This window comes from Castanea sativa, chromosome 4 (assembly GCF_040712315.1).
Source record: "Castanea sativa cultivar Marrone di Chiusa Pesio chromosome 4, ASM4071231v1".
Classification (NCBI taxonomy): domain Eukaryota; kingdom Viridiplantae; phylum Streptophyta; class Magnoliopsida; order Fagales; family Fagaceae; genus Castanea; species Castanea sativa.
Genome location: NC_134016.1, coordinates 10,375,775 through 10,388,277, shown reverse-complemented (window position 1 = coordinate 10,388,277; position 12,503 = coordinate 10,375,775). Strand labels below are relative to the sequence as shown.

Below are 12,503 nucleotides of genomic sequence, written 5' to 3'. Positions count from 1 at the left end.
CAGCCACCCACTGAGCCGACAAGACCGGCGGTGGTGGCCCAAGTCCCCCACGAACAGATGTCGCTGACCAGTGCTCCGTGTGGGTCGAGACTGGTGCCGGTGGTGTCATCGGCCATGATATCGGAGTAGGGAATGAATCTGGTGGACCCGATAGTGTTGGAGTTGGTGCCTCTGTCTTCTTCAGTGGCATCGGAGGATGGGGATGAGGAGTGTATGGGTTTGGAAGGTTTGGGTATTTCTGACTTTGAGGGAGTTCAACTACCTGGCCCAACTATAAGGGACTTGGTCGAAGACTTGGATAAGTCTTGGGGTAACTCCAAAGACTGGATATTACAAATGCGTGCTGGCAGGCAATTAGTGCTCCCATTGTCACTGTATTGTTCTCCAGATTGTATGTCAGTCTGCTCAAGTCTAGAGGGAGAGGGTGTACCAGGTACTATTTCTTGTACTAATGAAGGGAAGAGGGTTACTTGGGTAGATGAGAGTGAGGGGCTAGTAGATTCCTTGACTGTGGTTCCCGGGTTAGTAAGTGAGCTGTGGGAGTCTGATGGAAGGTTGAGGTCTTGTGAGGGAGGTGATGAGCCATTAGTTGTGGTACCTTTGGCTACTGAAGGTCCGATGGAGTTGGTGTCTAGTCCTATGAAGGAGATTGAGTGTAAGGAGAGTGTGGATAGTTGTCAACTATTGCAATGGGTAACTAGTAGGATAAAGGCTTTCAAGAAATCTGTGGGCACTTCACTGGAAGGTTTTGAGGAGCAGATTACAGGATTGTTATTAGCCATAGAGGCTAGTAAGAAAGATAGGCAGAAACTTGTGGTGGGTGATCAGAAGAAGTTGGTTAAGTCCGGTCAGAAAGGTCAGCGGGAGCTGAAGAATTTGCTGTCATCTTTAAATGTCGAGTATGATACAAATAAAGTAAGGAGTGCAAGTTCTGAGCGGGCGGTTGTGTCTTATTAATGAATGTAAAGATTATTTCTTGGAATGTTAGAGGGTTGAATGAGCAGGATAAAAGGCTCAGGGTTAGATATTTGATTAGGAAATGGGGGCCAGATGTGGTTTGTCTTCAAGAAACCAAAATGGGGCTGATTAATAGAGTAGTGATTCGTAGCTTGTGGGGCGGCCAACATGTTGATTGGTCTTACTTAGGTTCTTGTGGTGCTTCTGGTGGGGTGTTAGTGATGTGGGACACTCAGGTAGTGAATAAAATGGAGGAAGCAGTGGGGAGATTTTCTGTTTTTTGTAAGTTTACAAGTGTGTCAGATCAGTTTGTATGGACGTTTACGGGTGTTTATGGTCCTAATTTACACCGAGATAGGAGGTTATTATGGGAGGAACTCTGTGTCTTGAATAGCTGGTGGAGTGTCCCATGGTGTATGGGTGGTGACTTTAATGTGGTTAGGTTTTTTTCTGAACGATTGGGGTCTACTTCTTTCACTACTGCTATGAGGGAGTTTTCTAATTTTATCTCAGAACAGGGTCTTATTGATCTGCCCTTGCAAGGAGGTACTTTCACTTGGTCAAATTCTAGAGAAGTTGCTTCGAAGGTTAGGCTGGACAGATTTTTGTTTTCTGCAGTTTGGGAGGATAAGTTCCCAACAGTTTCTCAAAGACGGCTGTCTAAATTGTGCTCAGATCATTTTCCAATTGTCCTTGAGGGTGGTTCTTTTCAGAGAGGGAGTATGCCATTTAGATTTGAGAATATGTGGCTAAAGGATGAAGGTTTTATGGATAGGGTTCGGTCATGGTGGGATTCCTACCAGGTTCATGGTGCACCGAGTTTTATTCTGGCTAATAAATTAAAGCTCCTTAAAAATGACTTGAAAAGATGGAATGTGGAGGTGTTTGGTCATGTTGATGTTCGGATTAAAAAATTGTGGAAGGACCTTAGTGTTCTAGAGAATAGGGAGGAGAGTCAGAAATTATCAGCAGAGGAAAGGGTGGAAATGGGAAGAATTCGTGATGAGTTAGAGAAAGCTACTCTGTTGGAAGAAATTTGTTGGAGGCAGAAATCAAGAGTTCTTTGTGTTAGGGAAGGAGACAGGAATACTAAATTTTTCCATCGTATAGCCAATTCTCATAGGAGGGCTAATTCTATTGATAGGCTTATGGTGGATGGGGTGTTGTCTTCGGACCCTGCTGCTATAGCAAACCGTATTTCTCAAATTTATAGGCAGCTTTACTTGGAGGAGGTGCCTCACAGACCTGTCTTAGATGATGTGGTTTTTTCTAGCATCTCGGTGGAAGATGCAAGTTGGCTAGATAGGCCTTTTGAGGAAGGATAGGTGTTTGAGGTGATCCATGATTTTAATGGTGATAAGGCACCTGGCCCGGATGGCTGTTCCATGGCATTCTTCCAGTCTTGTTGGGGTGTTTTGAAACCTTAAATTATGGCTGTATTCCTCAATTTCCATATTCAGGCGGTGTTTGAGAAGAGTCTTAATGCTTCATTCCTAGCCCTTATCCCTAAGAAAGTGGATGTTGTGGAGGTAAAGGATTATCGGCCTATCAGCTTAGTTGGTGGGATGTATAAGATTATATCTAAGGTGTTGGCTAATCGGCTTCGTAGGGTGGCGCATGGTCTTATTTCGGATTCACAAAATGCTTTTGTGAAGGGCAGACAGATTTTGGATTCTGTCTTGATTGCTTCTGAATGTATTGATAGTAGATTGAGGTTAGGAGTTCCGGGTGTGCTTTGTAAGTTGGATGTGGAGCAGGCGTATGATCATGTGAGTTGGGATTTTTTAATGTATATGCTACAGCGTTGTGGTTTCTTAGAAAAATGGAGAAACTGGATAAGGTATTGCATTTCAATTGTAAAGTTTTCCATTTCGATCAATGGCAGCCCAACTGATTTCTTTGGAAGTTCTAGGGGGCTTCGGCAAAGGGATCCTTTATCTCCGTTGTTGTTTGATATTGGATGGAGGCATTAAGTCATATGTTGGATGTGGCTGCTTCCACTGGGCAATTCTCAGGTTTTTCTGTGGGCAGTGCGGTTGGTCCATCAGTGATGGTGTCTCACCTTCTATTTGCAGATGACACTTTGATTTTTTGTGATGCTGAACCGTCTCAGATTGCTAATTTGAGAGCGGTTCTTACTAGATTTGAGGAAGTGTCCGGGCTTCGTATTAATTTAGGGAAATCTGAGTTGGTACCTGTTGGTGGTGTACCCAATTTGGAGGCTTTGGTGGGTTTGTTGGGGTGTGGGCAGTCTTCTCTGCCCTTGAAATATTTGGGCCTTCCTTTAGGTGCAAAATTTAAGGACTTATCTGTTTGGAACCCTATTCTTGAGAGAATGGAGAGGAGATTAGCAGGTTGGAAGAGAATGTATTTATCTAAAGGGGGCAATGTGACACTTATTAAAAGCTCACTATCATCCTTACCTACATACTTTCTTTCCCTTCTTCCTTTACCGGGTAAGGTGGCTAAGCGTATGGAGAAATTACAGAGAGATTTTTTGTGGGATGGGATTGGTGGTGAACCTAAAATTCATTTAGTTAATTGGGCCAAGGTTTGTAGGCCATTGCAGGATGGGGGGTTGGGTATAAGACAGTTGGGTAATTTTAATTCTGCCTTACTAGGTAAATGGTTGTGGAGGTATGGCACCGAGACTGATGCTTTATGGAGAAGGGTTATAGAGGCAAAATATGAGAATATTTGGGGGAGTTGGTGTACGAAGAAGGTGACAAGTCCTTATGGGGTCCGCTTGTGGAGATATATTAGAAGTGGTTGGTTGAACTTCTCTAAACTACTTGTTTATGATGTGGGGATGGTACTAGAGTGAAATTTTGGAAGCATGTGTGGTGTGGGGATTGTACTCTCCAAGAGGCCTTTCCGGAGCTTTATTGTCTTAGTAGGTCCAAGGACTCCTCAGTGGCTGAAGTTATGGGTTGGTCTGCTGGGAGGTATCACTGGAATGTGCAATTTCGTCGTCCTCCACAAGATTGGGAAGAAGAAGCCTTTGATCGGTTTATGGGGCTAGTCTACTCCTCGTTAGCAAGAGGGTTTGGCTCAGATAAGGTTTGTTGGAAGCCTGCAAGGAATACAGGTTTTGAGGTTAGAGGTTATTACAGTTCCTTCTACCCTCATAATCTTGTTTCCTTTCCATGGAAAATGATATGGCAATCGAAGGCTCCTCCAAGGGTAGCCTTCTTTTCTTGGTTTGCTTCCTTAGGTAAGATCTTGACAACAGACAACCTTCGTAAAAGACGAGTGATTGTGCTTGACTGGTGCTTTATGTGTAAGAGGTGTGGGGAGTCGGTGGATCATCTTCTACTTCATTGTTCCATAGCTTGGGAGTTGTGGTCTTTGGTTTTCTGCTTGTTTGGTATTCAGTGGGTTATGCCTCGTATTGTTCTTGAGGTGTTTGAGGCTTGGCAAGGAAAGTTTGCGCGACATCATCACATTGATGTTTGGAAATTAGTACCTCACTGCTTGATTTGGTGCATTTGGCGAGAAATGAATGCTAGAAGCTTTGAGGGCTGCGAACACTCTTTGCTGGAGATTAAGTCTTTTTTCTTACACACTCTCTTTGAATGGAGTGTGGTTTTTTCTCATTTTTCTTGTTCTTCATTTTCTATTTTTCTTGACCGTTGCTCTTTTGTTTCTTGATCTTTGCACCCATAGTACATCCCCAATGTACTCGGCTTGGCAACTTCTTTATTATTATTAATAATATTCTTACGTTGTTTATCAAAATATATATATATATATATATTTCTTTTTTCTTTTAATGAGTGAAAAATTTATTGGTGTCAAGTGGGAAGGCCAGTATCTCATGACTGTTCAGGGACGTAGCCTTTGCTATTGGATGGTCCTCAAATGATGCACACTCATTTTTCTTGTGTGTTTGGAAGTTCGGAGTGAGGGAGAGTAGAGGGTAGTTCCATCAATTGGGTTGTCGTTAAGTCTCCTAAAACAACATTTTTGAATTTTTCTTTGATTTTATCTGTAATTATTTTCTTTTCTCCTCTACCACCCCCTCCACTGCCTTTCACTGCTGCCTTTATCCCTTCTGCTTTTGCTGGCCACTGCTTCCTTTTTCCTTGCCACTATTGCCTAAATCCAGCCACACCTTTGTTGGTAACATCACCCAAAACCTGACTTTATGCTCTTCAAAATTTAATCAAAACCCTTTATCATCCCACATCACCAAATCCATCAAACATCAATCTAGCCAACCAATCTAGCCAACACACCAAACCCCCAAAAACATAAAGAACAAATTCAATTGTCTCTGCACACTGAGAGCCTAACCGCCATGAACAAATGCAAAGCCAAGAGAGAAATAAAATAAAAAAAAGGAGATGGGATAGGGCAATTGTGATAGGGATGTAGATCAAATTTAACCCCTTCCCTTGGAATGAGTCTATTAAAAGGGGTTGGGTTTGATAAGAGAAAATGGTGCCTGTTAGTGCATTGATGAATACTGAACAATAAGCAATCTCAGATTTAATTTAATAACAGAACTGAGAGCTCTTAAGAGATTTTTTGTCACACTAAAGATGGGGAAGGGGGATCAGAGTGTGTGTGGGTGAGAGAGAGAGAGAGAGAGAGAGAGAGAGAGAGAGAGAGAGAGAGAGAGAAGAAGAAGAAGAAGAAGAAGAAGAAGAGTAAAATGTAAAAAAAAATTTAAGGGTAAAATTGGGGAAAAAAACTGCGACTCTTTGGGAGCTTAATGGCAGCTTAGTTGACAGAAATGGACGTAAGGGCCACATTAAACCTAGTTAAAAGTTTAGGGCCATAATTGAAGAAAATTGAACTTTAGGGACTGAATAGAAAATGGATCAAAGTTAGGTGTGTAATATGTAATTTGCCCTTTTTTAATATACGTGCGTGTGTGTGTGTGTGTGTGTGTGTATTTCTTTCTTAATTAGGAAAAAAAAAAATCCCATTTTCACATTTAGCTCATAGGTTACACTTTGACCCCACCCATTAGATAGGTACTCAAGGACTGTCTAGAATACCTCTATTGTTTCCATTCTTTTAGTGCTGAATTCTTTTGATTTTGTGAATTCTTTTTCCTATCCAGGGTGGTTTTTATTCTTCCTTGTCATGTATCATATTCTTTTTCTCTGTTCATCTGATACTGATGTTTTTATAGATAATTTTGAATGATTTAAACCTGGCCCTGGCAAATCTTGTCACATATTAGCAATTATTTTCATATTTACTTCCTTCCTAAACAAATGAGAAATGCTACATCCACAACATTTTCATAACACTTACACAGCAAATCATAGGTGGTAAGTTGTTATTGGTTCTAATTTGAATCCACCACTTAAATTACTTTTTTGCTCCCCATAATAGCCAATAACAACCTGCCACTTAGGATTTGTTGTGGACGTAGCATTTTTCTAATCAAATAGAGTTCTGTGTCTCTATTTCAGAGTTCTTTTTGATAGATAGCTCTTTGATTAGCTTAACTAACTGCATTCTGTCCATATGTTCAGATATTCTACGAACAATGCAAACTTCAGAGGACAGAAGTGTATATGATAAAGTTGTCAATGCTATCTTTGATGAAGAGATGCTAAACATGAAAGACCACCATCATCATGCTGGTGAAATGAGGTTGGCTGGAGATGACACCTCTATTCAGTACACAGATTTAGACACTGAGGTTCGTGATTGTGTTGTTGAGGTAACAAGGGAAGTTTTCAGACAGCATTGTGCAAAGCATCTGGAAATAATACCCATGCGTTTGTTGGATGATTCTCCACAGTTCAATAGGTTCCTCACTTATCAAACTCAATGCAATCTTGTTTACAGTAGAATTTATCTCAGCAAAATTTGTTCGTAAATGCTATAGTTGGCTAATTATTTTCGATATTTAACGGGAAGGAAAACTGTCAAACTGTTGACACATGGAGGAGATATGCTTGAACTTTGTCATGAGCTGCGTTTGCCTTTTGTTAGCTGGGTAATCTCCCACCAGGTATTTACTCACAGGGAGTTGTGATTGTTTTCTTTTCTGTCATTTTTACTCACTGACATGAAATTATTTGAGCAATGCTATGATGATTTGAGTGTTCATATTATGTCTTACATATATAATCTTTATTGTCTGGATAAACTCTCATTTTGCTATATTATGCTAAGGATATGCTGGTTTGGCATGACCACCATCTGTGCATAGCTTCGTTCTTTAATTTTTAATTTTTTTCTTTTCTAGTTCTTACTCTCTTTTTTTTTAAAGCATATCTGTAGAGTTTGTCTTATAGTAGATTTGTAAAACTTTCCCTTTAACATAATTGGTATTCTAGGACCATACACCGATCCTGATATGTTTCTCCACTTAATCCACCCTACTTTTATCCTGTAAGTCAAATCCTCTTCTATCCCTCTATTCATATGATATATTGATCCAAGATATCAAAAGCTCTCACCTTGACATCTATTAAGATTCAAGTTCTACAGTCCCTTGATGCCTAAGCTAGCTCTCGCCTTCTTCAGGATTTTCTCCTAAATTCCAGCTATGATCGACCTTTCGAATGAATGAAGTTAGAAGCTAAGGGCTTTGGTCGAGTGCTTTGCCAATCATTCTTCTATGTACGATAGTCATAAGGCAAGTAGCAAGAAAGAGCACAGGAACGATATCCATTTCATTCCTTGCTTGGGGCTTGGTGGGATTCCTCGCTATCAATCAATAGAAGAAAGAAGCTACTTGACTCTACGTCTAGTTTACCCACTAAAATAATATTGTCTACAAAATACGTACACCGAAGGACTTAATCGGTAATTGGTCTAGTAGATTCATTTGTAACCTGTGTTAAAAGATATGGAAATTAAGCTAATCCTTGATATGAACCATTATGATATGAAATTCACTTGTGATGCTTCTAATTGCCTTAGCTAGTTTTTTAAATATTCTTTTCTCCCGCCTTTGTTCATGAACGTTAAATTCAGCCTCTCAGACTATCTTTATCCCTTCCTTATTTGCCACTATAATTTTCATAACCAACACCATCTCTATATTTGTGTAGGTTTCTGTTGCTCTCTTTCTTAAATCTAACTGCTGCTTGAACCTCCACATTAAATGACCATGTCTCCTTAGTCAATAGCCCACATCCTTTAGATTCTCTATGTACTTCTTTAGCCACTGTTTTGATACAACTGGCCATTTCGGGCCCCATCTTATCAAAACCTGATAGAGAAAGTGTCAAAGTGCTAATTTTATAAATCATAAGTGAATAAAGTGTCACATTTCTCTAAGCATATGATTTACACATGCAAGTGTTAACGGCAAAATTTAATGGAGGTTAACAAGATTGACCTTTGGTGGGTGAACTGAAACTTTTTAAATCTCAGATTGACAAAAGCTTAGTCTACATTACTGGTAGTTAAAAGGTTAATTATCACCCCCCCCCCTCCTCTTCAAAACAACCAAGCTTTAGTCCTAAACTTTTGGGGTCGGCTATGGTCTTTAATAGACTAATCATGATTGACCACATATATACTTTTTAGCCATTCTATCCTATCCAAAATCATACTCTTTGTCACCTCCTTATTGACATGTCCTTTTCATTACTTCTACTAATGTCTACTATTGTTATTTTTAAGTCCTCATCTACCTTTTTTGGTTCACTCCACTTAAATTAACTCACTCTTCTTGTTTATTTATCAATCTCCTATGCTCATGACCAAACCATTTCAACTGAGTTTCCCTAATCTTTTTTGTCAAAAGAATCCAACCTTTTTTTTAAGTGATTTTCTTCATTTTGAATCCTATTTTTCCTTCTATTTGTACTTACCCATCTTAATATGCTCATTTTAGCTATATTCATTTGGATGGAGCTTAACTGTTCTTATAGAAATTTTATGAAGTTTTCCTATTAATTTAATTGGTTTCCTACAATCACACAATACTCCTGATGAGATTCATCACTCGATCCACCTTGTTCTTGTCCTATGATTCACATCCTCCGTCCTTTTGAGCTATTGATGCAAGATATTTAAAGCACTCACTCTTTGGTACCTCTTGACCATCAATTCTTACAACCCCTTCATCTTTGTTTTTATTTTTACTTCACTTACATTTCATGTACTCTGTTTTAGTCCAACTTAGTGCAAAGCCTTTAGATTCTAAAGCATCTCTCCAAATTTAGACCTTGACATTAAATCTATATTTAGTTTCTTTTAATAAAACTAAGTTATCTGCAAAAGGCATACACCAAGGGACTTTATCTTGAATTGATCTAGTGAGCTCATCAATAACCAATGCAAAGACATATAAGCTTTATTACTAATCCTTGCTGCAAATATGTAGTGATTGGATATTCACTTGGGATGCCTCTAATTATTGCCCCCCCCCCCCCCCCCCCCCACAACACCAAAAAAAAGTGAATATTAAGAAGTATTAGACTTAAGTTTCAGGTTCAAACATGGGGAGTGTTCTGGCCTAAACATGAGGGGAGAGTTGAAATAAAGAGTTGACCATTATATGGAAGCCTAAGCTGTTGAAACAACTAGTGATTAGAATCTGGAATACGTAAATCTAGGGAACTACTAAAATAATATATATATATATATATATATCAGCGAGATATGTAGGTGTCTTGGATTTTTTTAGGAGCAAAAGCATTTGCCAAACCCACCTATATTAGCTCACAAAAAATCAGGAAATTATTGCACTTTAAAGTTATATTTAATGGCTTGTTTTTTATGTTGCTTTGCACTTTCTCAAGGTTTAGATCACTCACTCAATTATGAATGTCTTTCAGTTTTCAATTGCTGCTTTTTACAATGTCAATTGCTTTAACATTCATGCTTCTCTATTCATTGCTGAACATTAAAATTAAGTTCTATAGAAATAAAATGTGTTTCTACCGTTTATGCTGTAGAGATCTTCGTTCAAACGCTATGAAATATCGTATGTCTATAGAAGAGCAATTGGGCATTCATCACCAAATCGCTATCTTCAGGTGTGGATTAATTGAAATTGTTATCGGGTTTGGTATCTTATTCCTTTTTATTTTTGGAAATGAATATATGGAATGTTCTTAATGGTTCTTTTGTGTTATATATAAGTTGAAGTCCTCTATAATGTATTTGTGGTCAACAGGGTGATTTTGACATTATTGGAGGTGCATCTGCATTGACAGAGGCTGAGGTTATCAAGGTGCTTCATTCTTCCGTTATACCATGCTCCCCCACCCCGCACCCCCTCTCCTCCCCACCCCCTTCTTTTGGAAATCAAAGTAATGGAAGTATTTTTTGATTTCAATTATTAATAATTAGTTTAGTTTCTTTTCAAAGGTATGGAAAAAGTTAGAGGGAGACCGTAAATGACATTGGTAGAAGTAGTAAAAAAGAACAAGTTAATTAAAGGGGGAGAAGAGAGTAAGATTTTAGATATGATAGAATGTGGAGAAAAATATATGTGGCCAACTTTGATTAGTCTGTTGATGATCCATAACCACTGAAAGTTTTTGAACTAGGGTTTTATTGTCATTCTTGTTGATGTAGTTAAGTAGCTTAGTTTCTTGTCTGTTTTCTTTAGAGAGCTTTTGGATGCGTTTTGCTGATTGCTTATTTGTTGATTGTACTGTAGAAAAGGAGGTTGGAAAGCTTTTTTTTTTTTTTTTCAATGGTGTAGGTCCATCAAAATAATCTCAAAAGGCCCTAAAAGCTGGATTTTTTTGGGCTTGACAAATGCACATTGATATTCTTTTGTTCCTTAAAAAATTCTTAAACATTGTGATTCTTGAGTTTTGCTTTCATGTATTACTTGAAGCCTTCAGTGGCTAGTCACTTTGAAACATAATAGGGGCATCATTACTTTCTTGATGGGCTACTCTCAATAACTTTTCAAAAAATAAAAAACGCAGGCATGATTATTAAAATGATGAGAGTTCTTAAGGTGTAATGAATGTGTACAAATTTCTCCTAAAGATTGGAAGCAAAATACAGTTGCTCAACAGAATCTAGAAAAGAAGAAAGATGGATGCAACCCAAAGCAAGCGTCCAGCTGATATTGTAAACTAGTGTAGAGAGCTCCATTCATACACCATTTACTATATGTGTTTAATTGATGAATTTTAAGATTAAAAGCTAAATTTAGTGTGTGACTTTTTCTACAGTTAATTTAGCATTTACTTCCTCCCTCTTTATTTTCAATAAATACTTTTGGTCATCAAAAAGGGTATTAAATTATTATACGATAAATATGATAAAGATTGTGCATGTACGTAAGTGCATGTTTACATATATTAATTAAGACTTCATATATTTGTTGTGGTCTCAGTAAATGTAGAATTGTCAGCAGGCAAGGGGTTGGGAGACTCAAAAATACCAAAGATTCACCACTATAGTTTCCATTTCAGTTTGAAAATTCTAATTTGAATAGGATTTTTGCTGATATAATTAAAGCCTTTGTAGTTGATTTTGACATGATGGGTTGCAAAAAAGAATGGAAAATCAGTTAAATTTTTTTGGGTAACAGAAATTTTATTAATTAAAAATTTACTAAGAATTCATGGTGAAAAAAATTATGTATAGTAGCTATATACCCCAAAACTAACACTAAGTTGATCGAAAATACAATGCATGTAGTATTTTTCTTATCAATATGAGACCACTCTAAAAAATTTCATTGAAAATTTAATATCATTATTATCTGTTCATAACCTTTTATTAAGAGTTTTATAACCTTTTAAATAGCACAACCAGGCTGTAAATATTTTGTTTCCATAAAAAAAAAAGCTTCTGTTCCAAAGTAAAAAGATACAACAACTTAATTTTTCATGTAACCTTCTTTTCCCTAAACAAATCACTATCAACACCTGACAATTTTGGACATGGTTGACTAGTCCCTACGTTTTTCCTTTCATTATATATATATATAAAAGATAATATGGACTAGACAGGAAAGGAGCTCCCAAAGAATTAAAAGCAAGATAAAGGATCTAAAATATCTAGAAAAACATCTGTTTGTGTTGCCAGAAACAGATGTCTGATGAGACGACAATCTCAAAATTGAAGTTTCAGCAATTTTGAGAAAACTTCACCTCTCAAATTGCACCTCCTATCCTTGTAAGAGTAAGAGGATGAGGTGATGAGTTTAAGACTCACTACGTGTGCATGTGTATGTGTAAATTACTATAAAAAAATAAAATCCACCCTCAATAGTTCTCATGTTTTTCAAACCATATTGTCCATATAAGACAAAAATGCAAGCAGACATGGTATTAGAGCCTGGTTTGAAAAATAGATCTTTAGTTTGAATCCTAGGAAACCCCATTTCGTTATTTCTTATGTTCTTCATGTGCAATGGTCACATTTGGTTATTCAGCATGCTTGCACATAAGGGAGGGAGGGTGTCAGTATGAGGTTGAAAGACAGTTACCCACTTCCGGTCAGCTTAAGCATTTGAAAGTCATGGTTTACTACAACTACCATTGATTGACACATGGCTTATGTTGACATGAATCTGGGAATCACACCTAAGAAGTGATGGTCACTAGTTCGAAATTCCTCTTCCCCTTCCTTATGGGTTAGAATCCACC

At 37.9% G+C, this 12,503-nt stretch overlaps 1 protein-coding gene across 2 annotated transcripts in view; it reads left to right on the top strand.

The window, feature by feature from the left end:
• LOC142631911 (eIF-2-alpha kinase GCN2) overlaps positions 1-12,503 on the top strand; it is a 43,892-nt gene that overhangs the window by 19,144 nt on the left and 12,245 nt on the right. For both annotated transcript variants that reach the window (XM_075806261.1, XM_075806262.1), the window contains 4 exons: positions 6,450-6,729; positions 6,841-6,934; positions 9,840-9,920; positions 10,061-10,117. In XM_075806261.1, the coding sequence (XP_075662376.1) occupies positions 6,450-6,729; positions 6,841-6,934; positions 9,840-9,920; positions 10,061-10,117 (512 nt within the window). The remainder of the gene's footprint in view (positions 1-6,449; positions 6,730-6,840; positions 6,935-9,839; positions 9,921-10,060; positions 10,118-12,503) is intronic.